Source organism: Zootoca vivipara, chromosome 16 (genome assembly GCF_965207765.1).
Source record: "Zootoca vivipara chromosome 16, rZooViv2.hap1.1, whole genome shotgun sequence".
NCBI lineage: Eukaryota > Metazoa > Chordata > Lepidosauria > Squamata > Lacertidae > Zootoca > Zootoca vivipara.
Window position 1 is genome coordinate 30368825 of NC_142599.1, and position 22189 is coordinate 30391013.

Here is a 22189-nt window from a genome sequence, read left to right on the forward strand (position 1 = left end):
TGTGAGAGAGAGAGTGCAGAATGTGGTGTCCTCCACCTGCTTCCTGGTTGCAGAAGGCCAAAGGCATTATAAGCAGTTTTCTGTTAAGTGCGGGACCGAGGACTCCAGCTCCCATCAGCCCCAGCCAACATGGTTAATGGCCAAGGATGATGGGAGCTGGAGTCCCAAGAGGAGCTGAAGGGACCTCATAAGCTTCCTCATCCCTGTGCTTAAAGAAAAGTTTCCTCATCCCTGTGCTTAAAGAAAAGTTTGGGTTTTGCTTTCGTTTGTTTTTAAATGAGATACAGAGCAGGGCTTTTTTTTTAAAAAGGGACTAGACTTAGTCATGCCATGACTATCACCCACCACCCCAAGCCCATGGTTTCCTACTCCCACAAAACTCTTTTCTGCCTCCCTCTGCGGTTGCTGCTGACTGGGGAGAGCCTTGCGAGGGGCGAATGCCAGCTCCCTCCAGGCGAGCAACATGCCGCTCCAGCTTGCCTCCTGCCCTGGAGGTTCAGGCAGGTAGGAGCAGGTGAGCTGGTACCTTTTGTTACGCTTGTGCTTCTCTGCAAGGCTGAGTCCTCACTCTTCTGACGCCGCCACCCTCCCCTTTCCAACTTCACAAGGCATGCAACTGGAGTGTGTTTCGTATGATTTTATTCCAACAGCAGTTCTTGGATGTTGCGCTTGTCTGGGCGTTCTCTCCCACCACCGCTGCGCCTCCTCCAAGCCACGGTATATTCTGCAGCGAGGTGCTTCGCAGGGGTAGGATAGTCAATGCAAAGCGAGCTCAGAGGCGGGAGGGCAGGACCCCTGAGGCTTCTGGCGAGAAGAGAAAGAGGCAAAGGTCAGGCCTGCTGGCTGGGGTCTGCCTCCCCTCTGCCCAGCATATTTCATCAGCATGACCTGAGTTGCCCAATGGGTATGCAAAGGGCATGGCTTGAAGCAAGGGATGTACATGCTGGCTGGCGGAGTAAGTCTTGCAGCTTTGGGAGCAAGGAGGAAGGGAAAAGATAAGGATGCAGGAGCAAATGTTTCCATTCCTCAACAATAAAGGGGGGGGGGGAAGAGACTGAGTGATCAGTTAGAGAAACAAGCACCAAACCCCCAACTCAACAAGCTTTTTGTTAGTGCTGCAGGTGTTGGGTTGGCCCTCAGCCCCACTAGCTACCTCCTGGATTCCTAGCATTGCTGCCGCTCCAGTTTGTATTCTTTGCTGCGTGCAGCAATTTCTAGTCTTGTTTCCCCCCGGACTTGCAATTTCTGCAGCTGTTGTGACCACTGTGTGCCACATTACTCCCTAAGGAGTTCCTCTCTTCCCCACCCCCACAAATGCAGTAACCAAGTATGGCCCAAAATGCCCCCTCCCCAAGCCCAGGAGCATTTTAAAACCTTCTGACTCCTCCTCTCATCTTCCAGGGCTCAAAATCCTTCATGCTTTCTCTTCTGTGAGGGAGGGGATCCTGGCTTGCTGGCTCCCTCCTCTCTGTCAACCTCATAGACCCAAACCCAGATTCTGAGGCTGTTGTGGGGAGCTTTTGGCTAGCTGCTCCTTCCCAGGATCGAAAAAGACCCCATAAGTCCTGGCTGTGACCGCTTCTTAACCCTGGAGGCCTGCAGCAGTGCCTGTGTGTGCGTGTGCATGCACAAAAGGGCTAAAGGGCACATGTGTCACAGGAGACTGGTCCTTGACTCATCCACTACTACTAGGTAAAGGGACCCCTGACCATTAGGTCCAGTCGTGACCAACTCTGGGGTTGCAGCGCTCATCTTGTGTTATTGGCCGAGGGAGCCGGTGTACAGCTTCCAGGTCATGTGGCCAGCATGACTAAGCCGCTTCTGGCGAACCAGAGCAGCGCACGGAAACGCCGTTTACCTTCTCGCCAGAGCGGTACCTATTTATTTACTTGCACTTTGACATGCTTTCGAACTGCTAGGTTGGCAGGAGCTGGGTCCGAGCAACGGGAGCTCACCTGTCGAAGGGATTCGAACCGCCAACCTTCTGATCGGCAAGCCCTAGGCTCTGGTTTAACCCACAGCGCCACCTGCGTCCCAATTCCACTACTACTATTTCTGCTTAAAAGCTGATGGGGGAAAAGCTGGTTTTATTTTTTTTAAGGAGAAGTGACGGAATGGGTGTCTAAATCTAAAGTGGTCGCAGTTGGTATTTGGTTTGTTTGTGTAGACATGAACAATGACCTATAGGGCACCTTTGATGCCCCCACCTCCCCCAAGTAGTAACTTGTGTGAGAGAGAAAGAGGTGGAGGTGGAGAGATTTAGAGAAAGGTAGGGGGGGGAGTGTTTTAACTTTCTCTGCCCTGCCCGTCCTCCAAGCCACTGCTCTGCTGGGGAACCTTTTATAGCTGCTTGTAAACTGAAGCACCAGGAGAACTAGCCATAGGTCTCTCCCATCTCAGGATTCCCTAAGTGAAATGGGAATCCAGCAAACGAGGAGGAGGTTAGTCCCTGTTGGCTGCAGGGGAAGCGGCGCATGCAAACTCCCTTGTGCCTGTTTCCGCACTGCAATCGGTGCTGGAAAACTCTTACCCCCATTGGAGAGCGTGAGGAGTATGGTCAAGCTGGAAACAAACGGAGGGAGAGGTGAGAATCCCCCACGAAGAGCTTTTCCCTCTCGCCCTCCCTTGAGGAGCTGGAGCTTTTGTGGAAGGCCCACCAGAAGCTTATCGGAAGCATCCACCTTTCCTGAAAAGGCCTCCTGCTGCTGCTGCCAACTCACCCACGGGGAAGAAGCGAGGCAGCTTCTCCTTGTAGATCTCATCGTCCTTCTCGAGGAAGACACAGATGATGAGCCTGTCAACCTGCCGGAGGAAGAGGAATTGGAGTGGGGAGTGAGAGCTGCACCTTTGCATTCTGTGCCATTTGCTCCTCCAGGACAGGGCTGGAAAGCCTGCCCCCCCCCGGTGTTGCTGGACTCCAGCTCCCATCGTCACTGACCATTGGTCACCCCAACCGGGGCTGATGGGAGCTGGAGTCTGTTGCTGCTCTGAGCTGCCTGCAGCTGGTGTGATCCACCACGCATAACCATGCGTCTTTTCCTGCTTTTTCTTCCACTGCTGGGTATTTTTTAGCTTTCCTTCCATCTTGCTCTTCGCTCTGTTCCTCCTCTGCCATTGGCATTTTAGATAAATACCTTGGCTTTGTTTTTTTTAGTTCTTCAGGGCTGATGGTGCACACATCTACCGGTACCTATTCACCCATCTCCAAAAAATATGTACAGTGGTACCTCTACTTACGAATTTAATGCGTTCCAAACGCACATTCGTAAGTCGGAAAAAAAATGTAAGTCGAATCCCATAGGAATGCATTGGGAGAAAAATGTGTAAGTCGAAGCAACCCTATCTAAAAATTCGTAAGTAGAAAAAATCCTATCTAAACCGCATCCAAGATGGCGGATGGAGCTCCATTCGTAAGTAGAAACATTCGTAAGTAGAGTTATTTGTAAGTAGAGGTACCAGTGTATTTAAAACTTGAAAACATTTGCACATCCCTGCCTGTTTTACTCAGGCTGGGGTGCGGAATGGGGCTGTAAAGACTGCTTTTGTTTGGCCCTCAAGAATCGCCCTCCGGCTTCACCCTTCCTGGCCCACCTTTCTGCCCTCAAGTGCTCTTGCTTGCTGGAATTGGGCCTGTGAAGTGTAATATTGCCTCTCACTTGCCTGGCTGGATGAGGAAGGTGGGGGTACATGTGTAGAATCATAGAATTGTAGAGTTGGAGGGACCACAAGGGTCATCTAGTCCAACCCCCCTGCGATGCAGGAAACATTTGTCCAACATGGGGCTTGAGCCCACTACCCTGAGATTAAGAGTCTACCGACTGAGCGAAACCTACTTTTTAATGTGGCTGGAATGCAGCATAGCCCTGCCATCATTGGCATGCAACACACCCACCATCGCTCATTGGAAAGAGTGCGGCCTTTGAGTTGAACCCACCCATGCCTTAAAGAGCAAGGGGGCTCTGAAACTGGATCAGGAGGGATGGTTAGAATGAGCTCTGTTCCCAAAGTCAAAACTGCCCCCTGCTGCACTCTCCAGCATGGAAGAAAGCATTCCGGGTCACCAATGGGGAGGCACCTGCCAGAGCCCAAACCTGCTCCTCCACACCTCCCTCAGCCAGACGCATCCTCTTCCTCCTCTTCCCTCACCTTCTCCTTATTCTCTTCTAGCCAATTGCGCAGCGTGTTGAGCACCACCTCAGCAGCGGCATCGTTCGGATAGCCTATTGGGAAAGGGAGAAGGAAGAGCTATAAAGCTGCGGAACAACCTCCGTTCTCTCTCTTGGCCTAAGGAAGGACGGTTCCCCCTGCTCCCACTTTCCCATGCGATACTTACCAAATACGCCTGTGGAAATGCAGGGGAAGGCCTGTGGGGAGAAAGGCTGTGCGTGAGAGAGATTCTACATGCGCATGAACACTCTTATCTCTGGGTGCTTAATCTGTAGCAGTAAGGGTGCAAGAGCTCCATCCCACTCCCTGGTTCCAGGTGTGGAGCTGAAGGTTGAAGAGGGGCTTACAACCTGATGCACCTCACGACAGCAGTGGTTAGCAGTCAAAGACCTCCTCCTCGCCTCCCAGGTATATTCAGCAGAAAGCCGCAGAATAGGCCCAATGCATGGACGGTGAACCTGCAAGGGCCTGCCATTCCCAGCAGCGAAGAACAAGAGCTTATATATTCTAAAGTAGCCTTTGTCAACCTGGTGCCCTTCAGAGGGTTTGGCCTACAACTCCCAGCCACCCCAGCCAGCATGGCTGTCCTACAGTGCTGCCCCATGTGCTGCAGATAAACCACAGAGCTGGAGGCTTTTGCTCTTCTGAAAGCTTGGGTTTATAAAAGGCTAACTCAATTTAACAGTGCTTGAATTCAATGATTTTATATTTCGATTGTGAGCCCCTGCTTTCTAATTGTATTACAAATATATATCTGTCATCATCATTTAGACCTGTGGTTAAACCTAATTAATTTAATTATCTGTCTTATCTATCAGCCATAATAGCAAAGCGTTCAACTTGTGCGGTCTAGCGCAGTATCAGAAGAGCAGTATCAGAAGAGCAGAAGGGGGGTGGTAGCTAGAAATATCTCTGCTGTTGTGAGCTCTCCTGGGACATTGAGCTGACCACTGGCAAAGGCAGAAGACTTGGGGGAGATGGCTTTTTGTAAGGAGGGAAAGGGATAGTAGCCCAGCCAAAGGGAGCAGACACAATGAACTGGGCTGCAGGTCTGCACCTTCCGAAGACATAAGCAGGCACCAGAGATCTTGGCTGCATACACCATACAGTGGTACCTCGACTTATGAACGACTTGACAACCAAATTTTTTGACTTACGAATGGGGCAAATGGCCGCACGCATACGGATTTCTCGACATCCAAACGGAAAATTAAATAGGGTTTTTTCGACTTACGAATTTTTAGATGGGGTTGCTTCGATTTACGAATTTTTCCATTTCCAGTGCATTCCTATGGGAAATCGCGTTTCCAATGGCGCTTTTCGACTTACGAATTTTTCGACCTACGAAGGTGCCCTCGGAACAGATTAAATTCATAAGTCGAGGCACCACTGTACATTTAAAGCACCCTTGCAAAATTGGGAACTGTAGTTTATTAAGGGTGCTGGGAATTGTATCTGTGAGGGGTAAACTACAGTTTCCATTATTCGTTGTGGAGTAGGTGTGCTTTAGATGTGTGTACACAGTCCTTGTATCTGATGTCTGGAGCTTTTCCTGTGCCTTCCATTCCGATCAGATTTAATTTCAAAGTACCCTTGGTGAATGAAAGGGAAAATTACACTGTCAGCAGCTCTAGGAGAGTAGCTGTGCTTGGGGAAAGTGCTGGCTGGCTTTGGTAGAGAATCACCCCCCTTTTTAAAAGAAAAAAGAAAGAAAAAAAAAGAAAGAAAATCAAGAACTACCTGTGTACATTCTTTCATCACTTACAGAGCAGGTCCCAGGGCTGAGCCGTGCAGATTTGCATCAAGCCTTGCCACCTGCTCTATCAAACACCTTAAGCCTCTTCCCTGTCTGCTCACCACAGTCCGCAGCTTGTTCTCTACAGTTAATTTCAGGCTGTTCTTGTAGCAGTTGCTGAGTTCGGTCGCTTGCGCAGCACTGGGTTCCCCCTGGGCGATGGGTCCTACCGTGTGAATGACGACTGAGGAGAGAGAGAGAGACAGATGAGGGTCATCGGCCAGAAGCAGAGCCTCTTGCTTAGTTCCTTCCCCTGCAATTTGATTGAGAGATGCTTACAAGAACTGAGCTGCTGGACTTAATCAAGAGCACATTGCTATTGCTCCTTCCAATTCTCCTAAAACACCGAGGGACAAAACAAAGCATTTCTTCACATAGAACATAGCTGAATGATGGAACTTGCTTCCACAAGAGGCAGGCAGTGATCGCCATAAACTTGGATGGTTTTATAAGAAGATGAGGCAACATTCTAATTGGAAGAGTCGGCTCTCAATGGCCACTAGCCAAGATGGCTATGCTCTGCCTCCACAGTCGGAGGCTGTAATGCTTCTGAGTACTAGTTGTTGGGAATCACAAGTGGGGAGAGTGCTGTTGTGCTCAAGTCCTTATTCTGAGAACAGGATGCTGATGGGCCACTGGTTCGATCCAGCAGAGGTTTTTGCAAGTTCTTATGGATGGTGAGTCTCTGGCACTCCCAGCAGCGGAGCGTGTTCTCGTGGTGCCAGGGGTGTGCGCCCACACGTGCCAGGGAAGCAGAGTGCGGGGCATGGAGGAAGAACGGAGCCTGACACATGCCAGCCCAGGCCTTACCACCAATGCCACCGAAGCGATACCAGCCCCAACCCACTTTGCAAGGCTGCAATGATCCCTCAGGAGGCTGAGATCAAAGGGCACATGACTATTGAATCCTTCTCATGCCACCCTCCCCAAGCCACTGATCAGATACCAGCCTCGCAAAGCGGTGCAGGGCTGGTTCGGAGAAGGTGTCATGAGTAGGGCGCACACACACACACACGCATGAAAAATGCGCCCGGGGCAATTGCCCTGGCAGCCCCTCCCATGCGATGCCCCTGGGCACTGCAGATATTTCTAGACTACAGCTCCCATCATTCCACTCAGGACTGATGGGTGTTGAGAGTCCAGCAACTTCTGGAGAGAACCACATTACTTCTCTAAAACAAGCTCACTGCAAGCCTATTCCTTCTGAAGAATAAAGATTATTTCTCAAGTATCCCTTAGGCACTTAGATAAATTATTAAGTGACAATTACTTATTTTCCTTTATTTGCTTTATACATACATACAACCCTTTGGCTACATTTAGGCTCCCTGGGTAGTTCTGAACTTATTACTCAGGCTTAAAGCAGCAGTATATGGAACGTTCTCATTTTTTTATATAAAAAGTAAAACACGCAGTTAGTAATGCCCTCATTGAGTAGCAACATATTCTTTAATGTTCTCTTTTATTATAGTGAGGTTAGACACTTCTACAAGAACATATACTCGGCATGATTCATGTTAGCATTTTTATATCACTTACACTCCTGACTTTTTTTTTTTTTTTTGGCCTTTACGAAATAAATGAACAGCAGCCCCTGAGAATAACCAAGACCTCATTTCAAATATGACAAACAGGGGACCCGTCTGCAGTGACCCCACTTTCATGGATCTGTCTCCCAAAAGAGGCTCAGACAACCTCATCGCTGCAACCTTCAAATAGGCACAAAATACTTGCGTGTTTCAAACAGCCTTCTCTCGATATCGTTTTGCTGCTATTAACTGAAGTGGTGCTGAATTATTTTATTTGTTTTAATTTTCTTGGACTGAAGCTGGATGTTACTATTTATTGGTTTCATTGTCTTGCTGCTATTTTACTGTAGCCGAATCTCATTGCTGCCTTTTATTCAGCAGATATCTACATAGCTATATATAGATATGTATCTCATTTGTGCTGCTCTTGCTTTTACTCGGTATTATGATCCTATATCTGCACGATGGGAGCTGCCTGGTAAAGGTTTGGTCCCATAAGAGGGTATAAACGTATTTTAAATAAATAACCTCATGGCTTGGACAACTTCAGAAGCATCCCCTACCCCAGCCCCACATCTCAAGGGTTTCCAAAGGCTTTTATCTATCTGCGTTTTTAAAATTCATTGTCTATTTATTGGACATTTTTATAGCCCACCCTGCATCATAATCTGTCCCAAGGCAGAGTAGAATATACAAATGCATGAACTACTAACCCCCACCCAAAAAACCTTATAAGTGGATGTAATAATAAAGCAGCTAAAATGCATTACTGTACACTTGTATTTACAAATAGACATTAAAACTACAAAAGCAACTTGAAAAACTACAAAGTGGGTTACTCGCTTTCAAGCAGGGATGCTTTAGTACCCCGGCAAGCCGGCAGGTCTTTATGAGTCACCAGAACGATAGATGTGTCTGTGTCAGAGGTGCTCCCAGGTGAGGCCACCCCAGAAGCAGGGGCCACCACACAGCAGCCTCTTTCCTCAATCTGCACACAGAGCATGTCTGCTGCTAGTAAGAATGCAGAGGAGAGAAGTCTCCGAAGGTCTTGGGACACAGGGCTTGGGTTGGTATTGGGAGGGGTGTGGGTGTTGAGTCCCAAGGTGGCACCTTGCATTTGGCACAATGGTGTAAGCATACCCCTGCCACATGCTCCTGCCTCTGCCACCGGAATAGAACAGAATCATATAGTTGGAAGGGACCCTGAGGATCATCTAGTCCAACCCCTTGCAGAAATATGCAGCTGTCCCAGGCGGGGATCAAACCGGCAACCTTGGCATTATCAGCACCACAATCTAACCAACTGAGCTATCCAGCAGAGGACATTCAGCCAGGCTTATGGTAAGTATGTGATTGGGCCCTGGTGTCCCTGTGCATGCACCCATTCCCCACCCAAAGAGTGATGATGTTTGCAACAATACATACCAATATTTTAACAAGGCACCAGTCACCAAGGCAAATGCGGATTTACCGGGGAAAGAGACTGAAGGTGAGCTGGACCCAATGAATTAGTTTCTGAATGGAGTGGGGTGAGTCAAAGCTCAGCCAACAGCTGGGTTTAGTTAAATAAAGGAGGAAGTGTGCAAATATTAAGATACCAGGCCCAGATTTATTGGCGTCAGCGTCTCCTGCAGGGATCAAGGATGGCAAACAGGAGAGGAGGCGGTGGTGACTTTGTAGGTGGTAATGAAGAAGCTGCCTCCCTCTTTGTTTCAGCTGAAACAAGATCCATGTGTACAAATCAGGAAGAGTAGCTATGGTCAGCAGGGGGTGCTGTTGAGCCAGCAATCATTGCCCACTAAGGTTGGAAGACTGCTTTCCCTGTTTGTGTGTGTGTGTGTGTGTGTGTGTGTGTGTGTGTGTGTGTGTGTGTGTGTGGCAGGACTTCATCTGAGCCTGCCCTTGCCCTGCTATGGGGGTCCAGTGTTTGAGCCCATGGAGAAGGAGGCATTTTGTAGAGAGGAGTGGTAATCTTCCAGCCCCTGCTAGAACCGTGCCTTCATCATGCTCCCTCCGATTTTGCTTTGTTTTGCAGGGATCAGCACAGCCAGGCATCTGCCAAGCCCACGCCTCAGCAGAGGGCCCACTGCCAACCAGCAGAGAACCCCTGGGCCCTGCTGCTCCTCACTGCCTGCTTGTTGCCATCTTCTCCAAGCCAGCAATGAAAGAAAGCACAGCTGCCGCCCCTGACAGACCCCTGACCACCCCTCCGCCACCTGTTCACCTCCCCTTGCCTGTTCTCTTCTTCCAGCCACGCATGAGAAGTGGACTCAGAGGCAGGAGGGGGGATGCACAAGCCACCCTTCCCCAACCTGTTGCCCTGTAGATGTCGCTGGACTCCAGCTGCCATCGCCCCTGACCATTGGTCATGCTGGCTGAGGCTGATGGGAGTGCAAAAACAGCTGGAGGTGATCAGGGTGGCGAAGGCTGGAGGAGGCAAGGCCTCCACAAAAATGTATTTTGCCCAGGGACTCCACCACAAACAAGTGGCCACTTGTGAATTACTAAAATTAAATAATAATAATAATAATAATAATAATAATAATAATAATAATTTATTTATACCCCGCCTATCCGGCTGGGATTCCCCAGCCACTCTGGGCAGCTCCCAACAGAATATTAAAAACATGATAAAACATCAAACATTAAAAGCTTCCCTGAACAGGGTTGCCTTCAGATGTCTTCTAAAAGTCAGATAGTTGTTTATTTCCTCGATATCTGATGGGAGGACGTTCCACAGGGCAAGTGCCACTACTGAGAAGGCCCTCTGCCTGGCTCCCTGCAGCTTCACTTCTCGCAGTGAAGGAACCGCCAGAAGGCCTTCGGAGCTGGACCTCAGTGTCTGGGCTAAACGATGGGGGTGGAGACATTCCTTCAGGTATAAAATGCATCATCTAAGATGACAAGAGATCTGTGTAGGCTATTCCATCTGTATGCAAAGATCAGGGGTGAGGAACCTGTGGCCTAGGGGCAAAACGCAGCCCTCCAGGCCTTTCTGTTTGGCTCTCAGAGCGACCCAGGCCACACCCCTTCTCCCCAGGCGATGCTTCTCACTGGTCCTGCTTTGCACCCTCCTTGACTGTTTTTGCCTGGCTGGAATGTGTCCTTGAACTCTGATAACGCCTTTTCTTGCCCAGACGGAGGATAGCGCGGGGTGTAGAAATTTACTTTGCCCTCTTGTCCTGCCCACCATTGGCATGTGGCACCTAGAAGCCTGCTCAGAAGGGGAGAATTTTCTGAAGCAAGAAATCAAGCATTGTAGCTTAAGTCAAGATGAAAGGTATCATATGCATTGTAAGTATCCTTCTTTGTATTTGTTTGTTCAGATATTGATTAGAGATTTTGTTCAAACACTAATAAGGTTTGGTTTATACCACCAGTGAATGTGTATAAATGTATCAAAAACTTGAGAGAGCATTTACCGAAAATCTTCATGGGCGAAACAGGTGACAAACGCCGGCACCCTGCCTAACTCTTGTGCGCAACACTGTTGACGCTTCGTTTGAACAACTTTACCTCCGCTGATTTCTACAGGAGCCTGGCTAAAGGAATTCTAAAGACTGAAATTTCCTTTCGGACCATATTTATATACGTTGTCTGTTTGTGGCTTCTGTTTCAGTTGTTGTACGTTGTTCTCTCTTTTTGGACTATATTAACACTAGATTTAGAACGTGAAATAGTGTGGTAGCTTTTTGTCGTGCCGTCTATGTGCTACTTATTTTATACCGGTCTGTTATCAGAAGGGGACACAGGCTGGAAAGGAACCGCCAACTCCGGTAAACAAATGTCTTTTTAGAAATCAGTACCGTAATTTGAATAGAAAGTACAGCACACCTGACTGTAGTGGGTTAGACCATGACCTGTGTGCCTGCTCAGTCTCCTGCTCAGGGGCTAATTGTGGATGGGGAAGTTCAAGGCCTCTCCAGCTCTTTCCTAGGGTCGCTTCTCTCTAAACCAGACAGCCCTTCAAACAGGCAGGACTTCTTCAAGTGGAGGGCTGCCCTACGTAAAGTAGCATACGTGGGGGCACCCCACCACTGGATAACTACAAAAAACGATTCAGGATCTACTTAGCCTCTTTCATGAGGGATATCTTTACAATTTGCTTTCCGTACAAATTCTCCAAAGTGTTGTCCAATTTAAAGGGCAATGATAATGCACAATGCACGGGAACGCACATACAGGCACGGACACCCAGCTCCATTAAAACCAGCTCAAATGATTAAAACAAATAAGCAATTCAATTTTGCAGATTAAAAAGCTTTCTCCTTAAAGGATGGTTGACCTCACAACCGCCGCCACCTGCCCTGCTGTGGTAGTAAAGTCTCAGTGGCGTCAGCCGGCGCCGAGGGGTAGGGTGTGTGTGTGTGTGTGTGTGTGTGTGTGTGTCAGTGTAAAAACACAATACGTTTTAACAAATCAAAATGATTACACGTGCTATCAATTAGTAAACATTTAATTCTGATAAAATTAAAACAGAATTTGCAAAAAAACAACAACCACAAAACAAACAAAGCAACAACAACAAAAAAACACTTGTCAATCAGCCACCAGGACGCAGGAGCAAGTTGACTTCTTAGGGTGAAACTGATGCAGGACATGACATGACTAGACCTCCCAGTGCTATTACTGTTTTCCCTTTCTGGGCAGCCATGAGTGGGGCAGGAGCAACTTGGATCCCTTGCACCAGTTTCCCAGTCTTAATTGCACACATATGCCCCAGTTGGGGGAAACAGGTCTGTGCATCTTAACAAGCTTTGCCCTTCCTGAGCTACTTGGTAGAATCTTGCCTGCTGTCATGCACTGGTTGGACGCAGAGGAATGGAAGGAGGAAACTCCAAGGGAAGAAGGCTCAGAACCCATGGATTGGAGGTGGTATGATGATGAGTGGTCAGAGAGAGAAGAGCAGGAAGAGGAGCTTGTCGGAAGCTGAAGAGGTAACAGGGCATAGTGAGCAGGGGGAGTCTGTGGCAGAGAGAAGTCCAGAATCAGAGGCGGAAGCTGAAGCAGGGGACGGGGAGGCCAAGAGGCAGGGATGCGTCTGGCTGGTGAAGAAGCTAGGGAGTCTCCCCCTTCTGCTGTAACAAGTGTCCCTCCCCGGCTTGCTCCTGTCACCTGCACATTTCCCCCTGCTAAATTCTGGTAGTGAAGTCACAGAATTGAACCTTGCAGCGATTTGAAGAGTGCTATCCAGAAAAGAAATTTCAAGCCAAAGCAGACCTCCCCAAAGCAGGCCGCCTGCCTGTCCGATGCCGCCGGATTGAGTGGGGGAGGGGGTTCCGTGCGGCCTTCCTCCCTTCTCCCAGCGGAGCGGGGTGCCTGGGCAGGCCGGGCCATGCCGGGTTCCTTCCTGCCAACAGGGCACTGCGTTTCATTGGTAGAGGTGCTGCCATGTGGTGTCACCTCTACCAATGAAACGCAGCGCCGGGGTGAGGGATGACCCTGGCGCTGCAGAGCGGAACAGGGTCCTAGTGCCCCTGTTCTGCTCGCTTCCCTCCCTGCTTTTGCGGCGCGGCTGGTGGAGGGAAAAGGGAGGCCGCCGCGAAGCTCCCCCATGTGCTGGGGCGCCCCCTGATCGCCCAGGCGCCGTGGTGCATTGCACCACTAGAGTCAATGGGCGAGCTGGGCCTGTTCCTGCCCATGTTTCAGGACTTGAGGTTGGCCTTTTGTGGCTTCCCTGATCTACTACGCCCCATGTCAGGGACACGTGTTTGGAAGGGGAAATGGAGCATATCCACCACTGCTGAAGAAAGCAATGGATTCAAGCTTTAGAGGGGCAAAGGATCCACAGCGGCAGGAATGGGGAAGGAACTTCAGTCACAGGGTGGTTGCTGTCAAGATGTTGTTGGGCTCCAACTCCCATCAGGCTCAATCAGCAAGGGAAGATGGGAGATGTAGTCCAATGTCTCGAGGGCACAGCGTTGGCTCTGATTTGTTTGTTGCAATTGTCAGCTGCTTTTCTTACAAAGGTAACTCAAAGCAATTTACGTCAAAACCAATAGAAAACAACAAAATAAAAAAAATTCAAATGAAAAACACAATTAAATTTTTTAAAAAGGCAGTAATGACCCAGCACCCACTAATGGAACAGTGGGGATACAACAGCTGGTCCTAGGCCAAAGAAAAAAGGAAGGAAGGAAAAGCACAGCCCTGGGATGCTGTCCTTTCCTCGGGCTCCTCTTTGCCTGAGCAAGGAAGCGTGAGGAGGTTCTGCGTCCTCTCTGGGGAAATGCAATCAAAATGCAAATCTCCCACTGACACACCAGCATTGCCCTGATAATAAAGACAAATTGCCCGTGCAGACTCCATGGAGAGGCCGGCGATAAATCAGCTTCTCTGGTAACCTGCATTGAGGGGCATCAGCTCAAGCCCCACTCTGGGGCCACTGGGTGTTGGCGGCCCTCATCACCCCACATGCAGAGCAGCAAGGGTGAATGGTCATTCCCCCCCTGTAGGTCCGGCCCTATCATTAGGTAGAGTGGGTTTGGCTCGGGCAGGAAAAAAGGAGAGGGAACCAAAGGCAGTTTAGTCCAGCATCCTGTTTTTGACACCAGCCTCAGCCAGGAGCTTCCAGAAAGCCCAAAAGACAGGCAGGGAGAGATGTCTTCCAAAAGACTGTTGGGCGTTTGGAAACTGGTGCTGTGCTGTTTTTATTGCTTATGTGCTTTAACATATTTTATATATGTATATAGTTTTAATTCTAACAATTGTTTAATTGATTTTTAATGTTAGCTTTTTCTAAAATAAAAAATAGCAGGGTTTTTTTAAAAAATCTGTATGCCACCTGGAGTCCCACCAGGGGAAAAGTAGGAGTATACATATATTTATAATGATGGACGTAGGTGGCACTGTGGGTTAAACCACAGAGCCTAGGGCTTGCTGATCAGAAGGCCGGTGGTTCAAATCCCCGCGACGGGGTGAGCTCCCGTTGCTCGGTCTCAGCCCCTGCCAACCTAGCAGTTCGGAAGCATGTCAAAGTGCAAGTAGACAAATAGGTAAGGTAGACAGCATTTCCGTGTGCTGCTCTGGTTCGCTAGAAGCAGCTTTGTCATGCTGGCCACATGACCTGGAAGCTGTACGCCGGCTCCCTTGGCCAATAACGCGAGATGAGCGCCGCAACCCCAGAGTCAGTCACGACTGGACCTAATGGTCAGGGGTCCCTTTACCTTTCAACAACAACAACAACAACAACTGCATCATCTGAGATTCACAAGTGCAGTGTTCCTGGAGCTGAAGGTTCCATTAGCTAGTGTGCTTAGAAAGTAGGGCTATCACCTCATCAAAGAAATCTCAGTTAATGGCACGAGGTTCACCTAGCCCAGCGGTTCCCAATTGGCGGTTGGCACACCCCAGGGGGTCTGCCCAACCCACCCAGAGGGTCTGTGGCACATACCTGTTAACTGTCCGAGACATCCCATACTGGGGGGTTGTGCTCTCACACAGATCAGGTGACTAACACAGGAGCACAGCCCAGAAGACGCATACATCCCAGTTTTGCGCTGGGACACATTGGAAAGTATGGTGGCACCATTCACATAACAAAAACTACCACAAAGATATCAACGTTTTCAAAAGGAGGGGGTCCATGGACCGGCTTTTGAAAAGGGGGTCCACAGTACACAGCTAATTGGGAACCACTGACCATCGCACACAGACAAATTCAGGTTGCGCAATGAAAGTTGATTTAGAGATCTTGAGCAGCAAAGACTGGAAAGTGATGGGGGAGTGTTCCTTGACGCAACCCAACCCAACCCATCAGGATGAGTGCGCAAGTAGCAGGATGCCTGGAAGTGACCGCAGGGGGTTTAAGAAAAAGCAAGGTTAGGGGGTAGGGATGGGGGCAAGAAAGAAAAGTTAAGGGGTGGAGGGGGAATGAATGGTGAGGCTGAGAGCGAGGAGAAAAAGGTTAATGTAGGGGAAAGAAAGAGCAAGGGGAAGAAGAGAGAGGCAAAGGGGGAGAGCGGAGACAGCTTTTCTCTGCTGACGGAAAGTCCTCTTCTTCCGACGCAGCACAGAAACCAAATGACCTTTTTCATGGTTCCCTGACTCTGCTTTAAGCCAAGGCAAGACAAGCGGCCTGCTGCTTCCACTCAGTCCCCACGTTGCCAATGTGGCGCATTGGCTAGTGGCCTCTCTCCCTGGACGGATATGCAGGAGCAGCAGCAATGTGATGAGTTAAAAGCAACCTGGGAGAATTTTGGCCAGTCCAGGACAACCATCAGAGTAAAAGGGTGGGCTGGAATTGTTTTTTTAAAAAAAATTATTAAAGATTTCTTAGTTTACAAAATTACGTTCACCGTCTCTTTTTTCAAGTTGCGTTTTCTACTGATCAGTTTCATTTGTTGTGAGACAGTGTTAGGTTAGGAAGAAAATGGAGGAAAGGGGGGGGAATGGTGAGTGAGGTCGGGTGGCAAAGCTTCTATTCTTCTACTTAGTGTATGTGTGGGGTTTTTGTGTCAGCATCACTCTTACTATTACTATTACTATTACTATCACTATTACTATCACTCTTACTATTCACTTGCTGTATTTACTTGGTGGTGAGAGAGGCTGGGAGTGGCCTAGGGTGTGGTTGGTTGCCTTTGGTCCGCCGTAGTGAGATTTGTTTTCGTGCGTGAGTGGGTCATGAGTCCGTGTTTTTGGATCATGTTAGCCAGATTGATTTGTATGCTGTTGGCAGATTCTTGTTGTCTTGTTGGGCTGTCTATGTGATAAAGGGGAACCATACCGGGTTGAAGGAGTCTTCTTCTATTTGTCCCTAGGTCAGTTTCAGTTTATTGGTAATTTTTCTAGTACAGTAAGTCTGTTTTGGAGTGGAAATTTTTAAAGGTCTTGCTAGGGACTGGTTCTGGGCGTCAGTCTGGAGTTAGCCACTATGTGCAAATTGCAGCAAATTACTGTACCCTGATTGTCTAGGTCAGGCATCCCCAAACTTCGGCCCTCCAGATGTTTTGGACTACATCTCCCATCTTCCTTGACCACTGGTCCTGTTAGCTAGGGATCATGGGAGTTGTAGGCCAAAACATCTGGAGGGCCACAGTTTGGGGATGCCTGGTCTAGGTGCTTCCACACTATTTCAAGGATCTGTAAGACTTGCTGCCCAGGCACTATTTTCCTATGGGAAGTTGCTTGTAAAAAGCTCCCCCCCCCCGCGCTTGCTTCTTCCAGTTATGGGGGGCAGGTCCAGGTCGCAGCAATGCGGACTCCAAAAAAGAAAGACAGGCAAGGAGCGGGGGATTATAATATGGGAGGAAACTGAGTGCAGGATCAAGCTCTGGGATTAAGCGGGAAAGTGGGGGCTCCTAGGGGGCGGGTCAGGGAACATTTAATTAACACTGGAAATCTCCTTTGCTGAAGCAACTCACAAGCAAATGTTATATAACCATCTCAGCCACCAGGAAGGCATTGCTGGATGATACACAACAGGAGTCCCCAACGCAGAAGCCATGGGCGCCACTGTGCCACCAAAGATAGCAGTAAACATCCCCTCAAAAATCTACAATCCACAAAAGGCCCCTTGCTCTCCCTGCTCAGTTCCTACCTGCCCATATTTCACTGGATGCCAGAATTTGACACCCACCCATTCTGAACAGAGGAGAGGTGCAAGGAGCTTCTGCCTGTGAGCAGTGGGTTATATGTTTTTCGATGGGAGGCTGACGGGGTGGGGTAGAGTTACGCCAGTACTATTTTGCGGCCTTGGCTCTGTTTCTGCTTTTTCACACGTGGCAGCCATTTTGTGTCACACCTATTCTCTGGCTCCCGCTCCACAGCGTTATGCCACACACCCCACAGCAGCCATTCTGTGACAGGCACCACCGAAAATGTGCCCGCCGACCCCAAAAGGTTGGAGCCCCCACCGAATATTAAGCACTCGTGTGAAATCTCAGTTTAAATTCCACTTGCACTGCTCTTGTCATGACCGCCACAGTGAGTAGCCATGACTGTTAGCGTGGACGTATTTTGTACAGATAAAGTTGGACCTCTCCGTTCTTTTCAGCACGGTATTTATTCTCCCCTCGAGAGAACGTGACTTTGAGGCAGCCCCCAAATGGAGAGAGAGAAATGTTCAGAATGACGCTCTCGACTATGCTTATTGCCCTTGGAGGACTATGATTTAAGGAAGGAAGAAAGGAAATCCCAATTAAAAAATCTCTCATGTTGATCTGCCTTTTGCGAGCGAATCGATTTAATCACGTAGATTGCTGTTGCCAACAACGCAGCGCTGCCTTCCACAGAAGAGCACAAGATGGAAGCAAAAACAAAAGAGAAAAAGAAATTGCTGTCTTGCAGGGAGAGAGGGAGAAAGGGAGAAAAGAAATTCGCAGCCAAAATGTTAGTCAGAGGCGGGCACCCAGCCTGGCGTGAAATTCAATTACTAGGCAGGTAGGTGGAAATACAAGGGCCCCCAGGAAGGCAGAAATGCAGCTACGAAACAGATCTAGCAGTGAGTTAAAATTAACCCTCTTAATGCTTCAGATGGAGAAGGCCCCCTACCTCAGTATCCAAAAAATATACAAGATGCAGGGAGCAAAACCGGGGCTTACTTCATCCCCATTGTGTTTTCAGTGCCATGGTTTAGCCAAGTAAGAATAAATGACAGCCCCCTCTGAGCGAGTGCAGAGTGCAAATTCCTCATCCCACAGAATAAGCAGAGAGAAAGCGGGGAGAGAAAGTCTCCATCCATCCTGCGATTAGGGAAATGATAAAACGGCGTTTTCCTCACTTCCTTGAGTGTGGTGGCAGCAGCTGGTGCCTGCTGGGAATGGTTCGGAGGACGGCAGGGAGCCCAGGCAGTAGGTGAAGCCAGAGATTCTGTAAGGCAGAGCCAACTAACTCAAATTTTGTCCCCATCCTCCTCCTCCCTGCCGAGTTCTACAAGGGGCAAAACTCAGACGCAGCAGGAGGAAGCTGGCAGTCAGGGCCATGGCCTGTACTGGCTGTAAGGAAAAGGGCAGGCAGGCAGGCAGGGGTGGCTGGGGTCAGACCAAGGTCTAGTCTCTGCTGCAAGAGCCGTGAGAAATTCCAGGGGCAGCACTTTCCTATCCGCTTTCTGTTTTCTTTGGTTGAGATGGTACTGGAGACCTATATGGTGTATTTCTAATGTTTGCTTTGTTTACGAAGGGACACCTACAGCAGGGATGGTGAACCTCTGGCCCTCCAGATGTTGCCGCACTGCAACTCCCACCCTTCCCACCACTGTATTCTGCTCTGGTCAGACCTCACCTGGAGTACTGTGTCCAGTTCTGGGCACCCCAGTTCAAAAAGGATACTGACAAGCTGGAACGTGTCCAGAAGAGGGCAACCAAAATTGTCAAAGGCCTGGAAACGATGCCTTATGAAGAACTTCCTGACAGTAAGAGCTCTTCGGCAGTGGAATTTGCTACCAAGTACTCCAGTGGAATTTGCTACCAAGGAGTGTGGTGGAGTCTCCTTCTTTGGAGATCTTTAAGCAGAGGCTTGACAGGCATATGTCAAGAATGCTTTGATGGTGTTTCTTGCTTGGCAGGGGGTTGGACTGGATGGCCCTTGTGGTCTCTTCCAACTCTATGATTCTATGATTCCTCACTCCTGGCCATGCTGCCTGAGGATCATAGGAGTTGGGAATCCTGCTACACCTGGAGGGTCATAAGTTTCCCATCCCTGACACAGAACACACACACACACACACAAGCTCTCCTTAGTTGACATGTGTGGGGGGAAGTGTCCGACCTTCCCCAGGCTCCGATGGGCACCTCATTTAAAAGCACAGAGATTCCCACCTCTCTAGCAACCATGAGCGCCAATCAGCCAGCAATTCCAGGGTATTTAACCAACAATCTGTATAACAAAAGAAAAGTCAAAAGTGGTAACGCTACGAATAGATGAAACTGCCTCTGAGCACACGCAGAGTGCATTTCCCTCAGCCACATTCAAGTGCTCATCTTCTGGGTTAGAGCAACATGCATAGCTGCCAAGTCTCCCGCATTCCCCGGGAAATCCCCGTGTTTCCAGCTGTTCCTAGCTGAAAAGACGGATTTTTTTGTTTCCCCCCGGTTTATTCTGGTGCGGCGGCCATTTTGGAACTGGGCGGAGCATGCTCAGAAGCGACTTTTGATGCTGCTCTGCCCAGTTCCAAAATGGCTGCAGTGCGACTTCTGGTGTGGCAGCCATTTTGGAACTGGGCAAAGCAGCATCAAAAGTCACTTCTGAGCATGCTCCGCCCAGTTCCAAAATGGCGGCAGCGCTACTTCTGGTCTGCTACTTCCGGCCCGGTCCCTTATTTCTCCAACAGCAACTTGGCAGATATGGCAACATGCAAAGGAGGAAAGTGGGGTGTAGGGTTTACTCATGAGTGTAGGAAAAGGGGAAAAGAAAGACAGACAAAGAGAACTTTTGACCAGCAAGAAGCTCTGAGAGAGAGAGAATGAGAAATATCTTTTCTCCTCCCCCTGCAGGCTATTCTTATTATAATCAAGGTGGCAACCCAAAATTCAAACGCTCCAATAAAATCCTAGTACAGTGAATAATTAACAAAGGCTATCCTGAAATCCTACCCCCTTCCAACATCTCCCTTATCAACACTACAAAGGATTCCTGAGAGGATTAGGCAGGAAGGAAAATCAGGGAACAGGTTTACCACCTCTAGGATCTACATCAAAGGCTTGTTTACAGAAAGAAAAGAGGAATGCCAGGTGCCCTTTTGGCCAGATCTGTAGTAAGCATGTGAGACAACTGCTTAGACAAATGGCTTGTGCCTGTTTACCACAAACTGCGAATTATTAAACATTGATCATGTTGCAGACAATGCAGAATTGCATGCCAGAATTCATGTCTGAAACTGGTTTAGGTAGGAGCACCCTACTCGACCAGATTCATTAATCCAGGAATATCCTGCTCGATTAACCACTGACCAGATCATCTCATGAATTCCTTTATCAAACCCACAGGGATGCTACAGTGGGGACAAGCTCCACCCCACCCAGGGGCGTACCCAGGATAAAAATTAGGGGGGGGCAAGGGGCGGGAGGGGAGGGGGCACAGTGGGAATGTGGGCGGGGCTACGTTGCCTGCGCCTCCCCGGTCTTCCGAGGAGGCGGCCCCAGGCGCGAAGCTCCAGAGGCGCGCGGGGAATGCGAGCCTGTGGCTGCCTCCTCCGCTTACGCTCCCCGCGCGCCTCTGGAGCTTCGCGCCGGGAGCAGGAGCCTGGGGCTGCCGCGCCTGCGCCCCTCAGCCTTTTGCTTCTAGGGGGGGGCAATTGCCCCCTCCTGCCCCCCTGCCTACGCCCATGACCCCACCTGTCGCTGTGAGGAGTCGGAGAGTGACTGCCCACAGCAGGGAGCCTGTTCTACCCGGAATTTTAAAAAAGCAGGATTCTAAAACTTGCAGGGAGCCTTTGGGAGCAGAGAAGGGTCCCCACGGCAGACCTGTGAAAAGTGGGATGTATATGGTTGCATATTCAACTCCCCCCCCCCCCACAAACCATGTGTTGATTTAACTCAGCAAATGCTTGAATGTAAATACAGTAGAGACTCCTCACATATTGGTAGGTTTATCATCCATGGATTTGCCTGTCCTTTAAAGCCTTGCACAGCTTTCAGTAATAAAGGCCATAGTTTAACTAGGCACTGTGTGAAGGACTTTATTGTCTGTCCCAAATCTTCCAACCTTCAGCTGTGTTGGGGGGGCTCCAACTTTCAGTATTATTCTGTGACGAGAAAAAACTCCTCCCTAGCCACTTCCCCTAGACCTCTGGTCTTCAGAGGGTGGGTCACATAACCTACAACTGGGCCACAGCTTAATCTAAGGTAAATTGCAATAGCAAGACTACCACCAGATAAATATATGGTAAAAAAATTAATTAATTAAGAAATGTGTCCCCAAATCCATGCTTGATTCTAGATGTTAAAAAGTTGAAGACTACAGCTCTAGACTAACATGCAGATGGGAACTTAAGTATCCAAGAGAGTTTCACATTTGTCAGAAAGCTGTAATGTAGTTCTTGGCAGTATAAATGCATCAAAATGCTTTTTTAAAAAAAAGGGGGGGGGAGTAGTAAGTAGCACTAGTCGAAAGTGCCCAGTGTTGCTCAGTAAATCTAACGCCCTTCCAAAACATGCATATGTGTCAAGTAGATAAAAACCACTGGATCCAATTGAGTACAAAAGAGGGACTGAAATGCATTGTGACGAATCTGCATCATCGTCTTGTAAATATGTTAACTACAAGAAGGGGCAGTTAAAGCAACAACAACAACATCACCAAAAGTTTGTGTTTATGTTGCTGCTACATGGAAAAACTGAGCCGCCCGACTGCTCTCTGTCCGGGTGATTTATGGCTGCCAGGCCGGCCATTATCACTGCTCCGTGTCCGATTTTCTTGCGGGCTGTCGATAGTGGACGAGCCTCCATCCCTGCCCTCTGCTGGATGATTTAGAGGCAGCTGGCATTTGCCGTTAAAGAGGTGGTTTCTCTATTAGCGCCAGGCGGGGGGAAGAATCGACTCCTGTGGATGTGATTTACCGAGGGACCGGGCCCTGGCATCCTGCAGCTCTTATTGACGCCTGCCCCGTGCCGTCCGTCTCCTGTGACAGCCCAATCAATAGCGCTTTGCATTTGCTGTCTGAGTCTATAATATTGGCATGATAAACGGCAGCCCCTGAACACACAGTTTGGCTATGCCTGTGAGCTAGGCCCCATAGGGGGTGGACGTGGCAGGATTC

At 49.1% G+C, this 22189-nt stretch overlaps 1 protein-coding gene across 4 annotated transcripts in view; it reads right to left on the reverse strand.

Moving 5' to 3' along the window:
- Positions 1-622: 622 nt before the first annotated feature.
- Positions 623-22189, reverse strand: part of MACROD1 (mono-ADP ribosylhydrolase 1) — a 344907-nt gene continuing 323340 nt past the window's right edge. For 2 of the 4 annotated variants that reach the window (XM_035097653.3, XM_088659199.1), the window contains 6 exons: positions 6025-6146; positions 4334-4364; positions 4147-4220; positions 2721-2802; positions 2531-2562; positions 623-804 (listed from right to left, as the gene is read on the reverse strand). In XM_035097653.3, coding sequence (XP_034953544.3) covers positions 2558-2562; positions 2721-2802; positions 4147-4220; positions 4334-4364; positions 6025-6146 — 314 coding nt within the window. In that variant the 3' untranslated portion in view covers positions 623-804; positions 2531-2557. The remainder of the gene's footprint in view (positions 805-2530; positions 2563-2720; positions 2803-4146; positions 4221-4333; positions 4365-6024; positions 6147-22189) is intronic. The other 2 variants (XM_035097652.3, XM_035097654.3) reach the window with 1 other exon arrangement.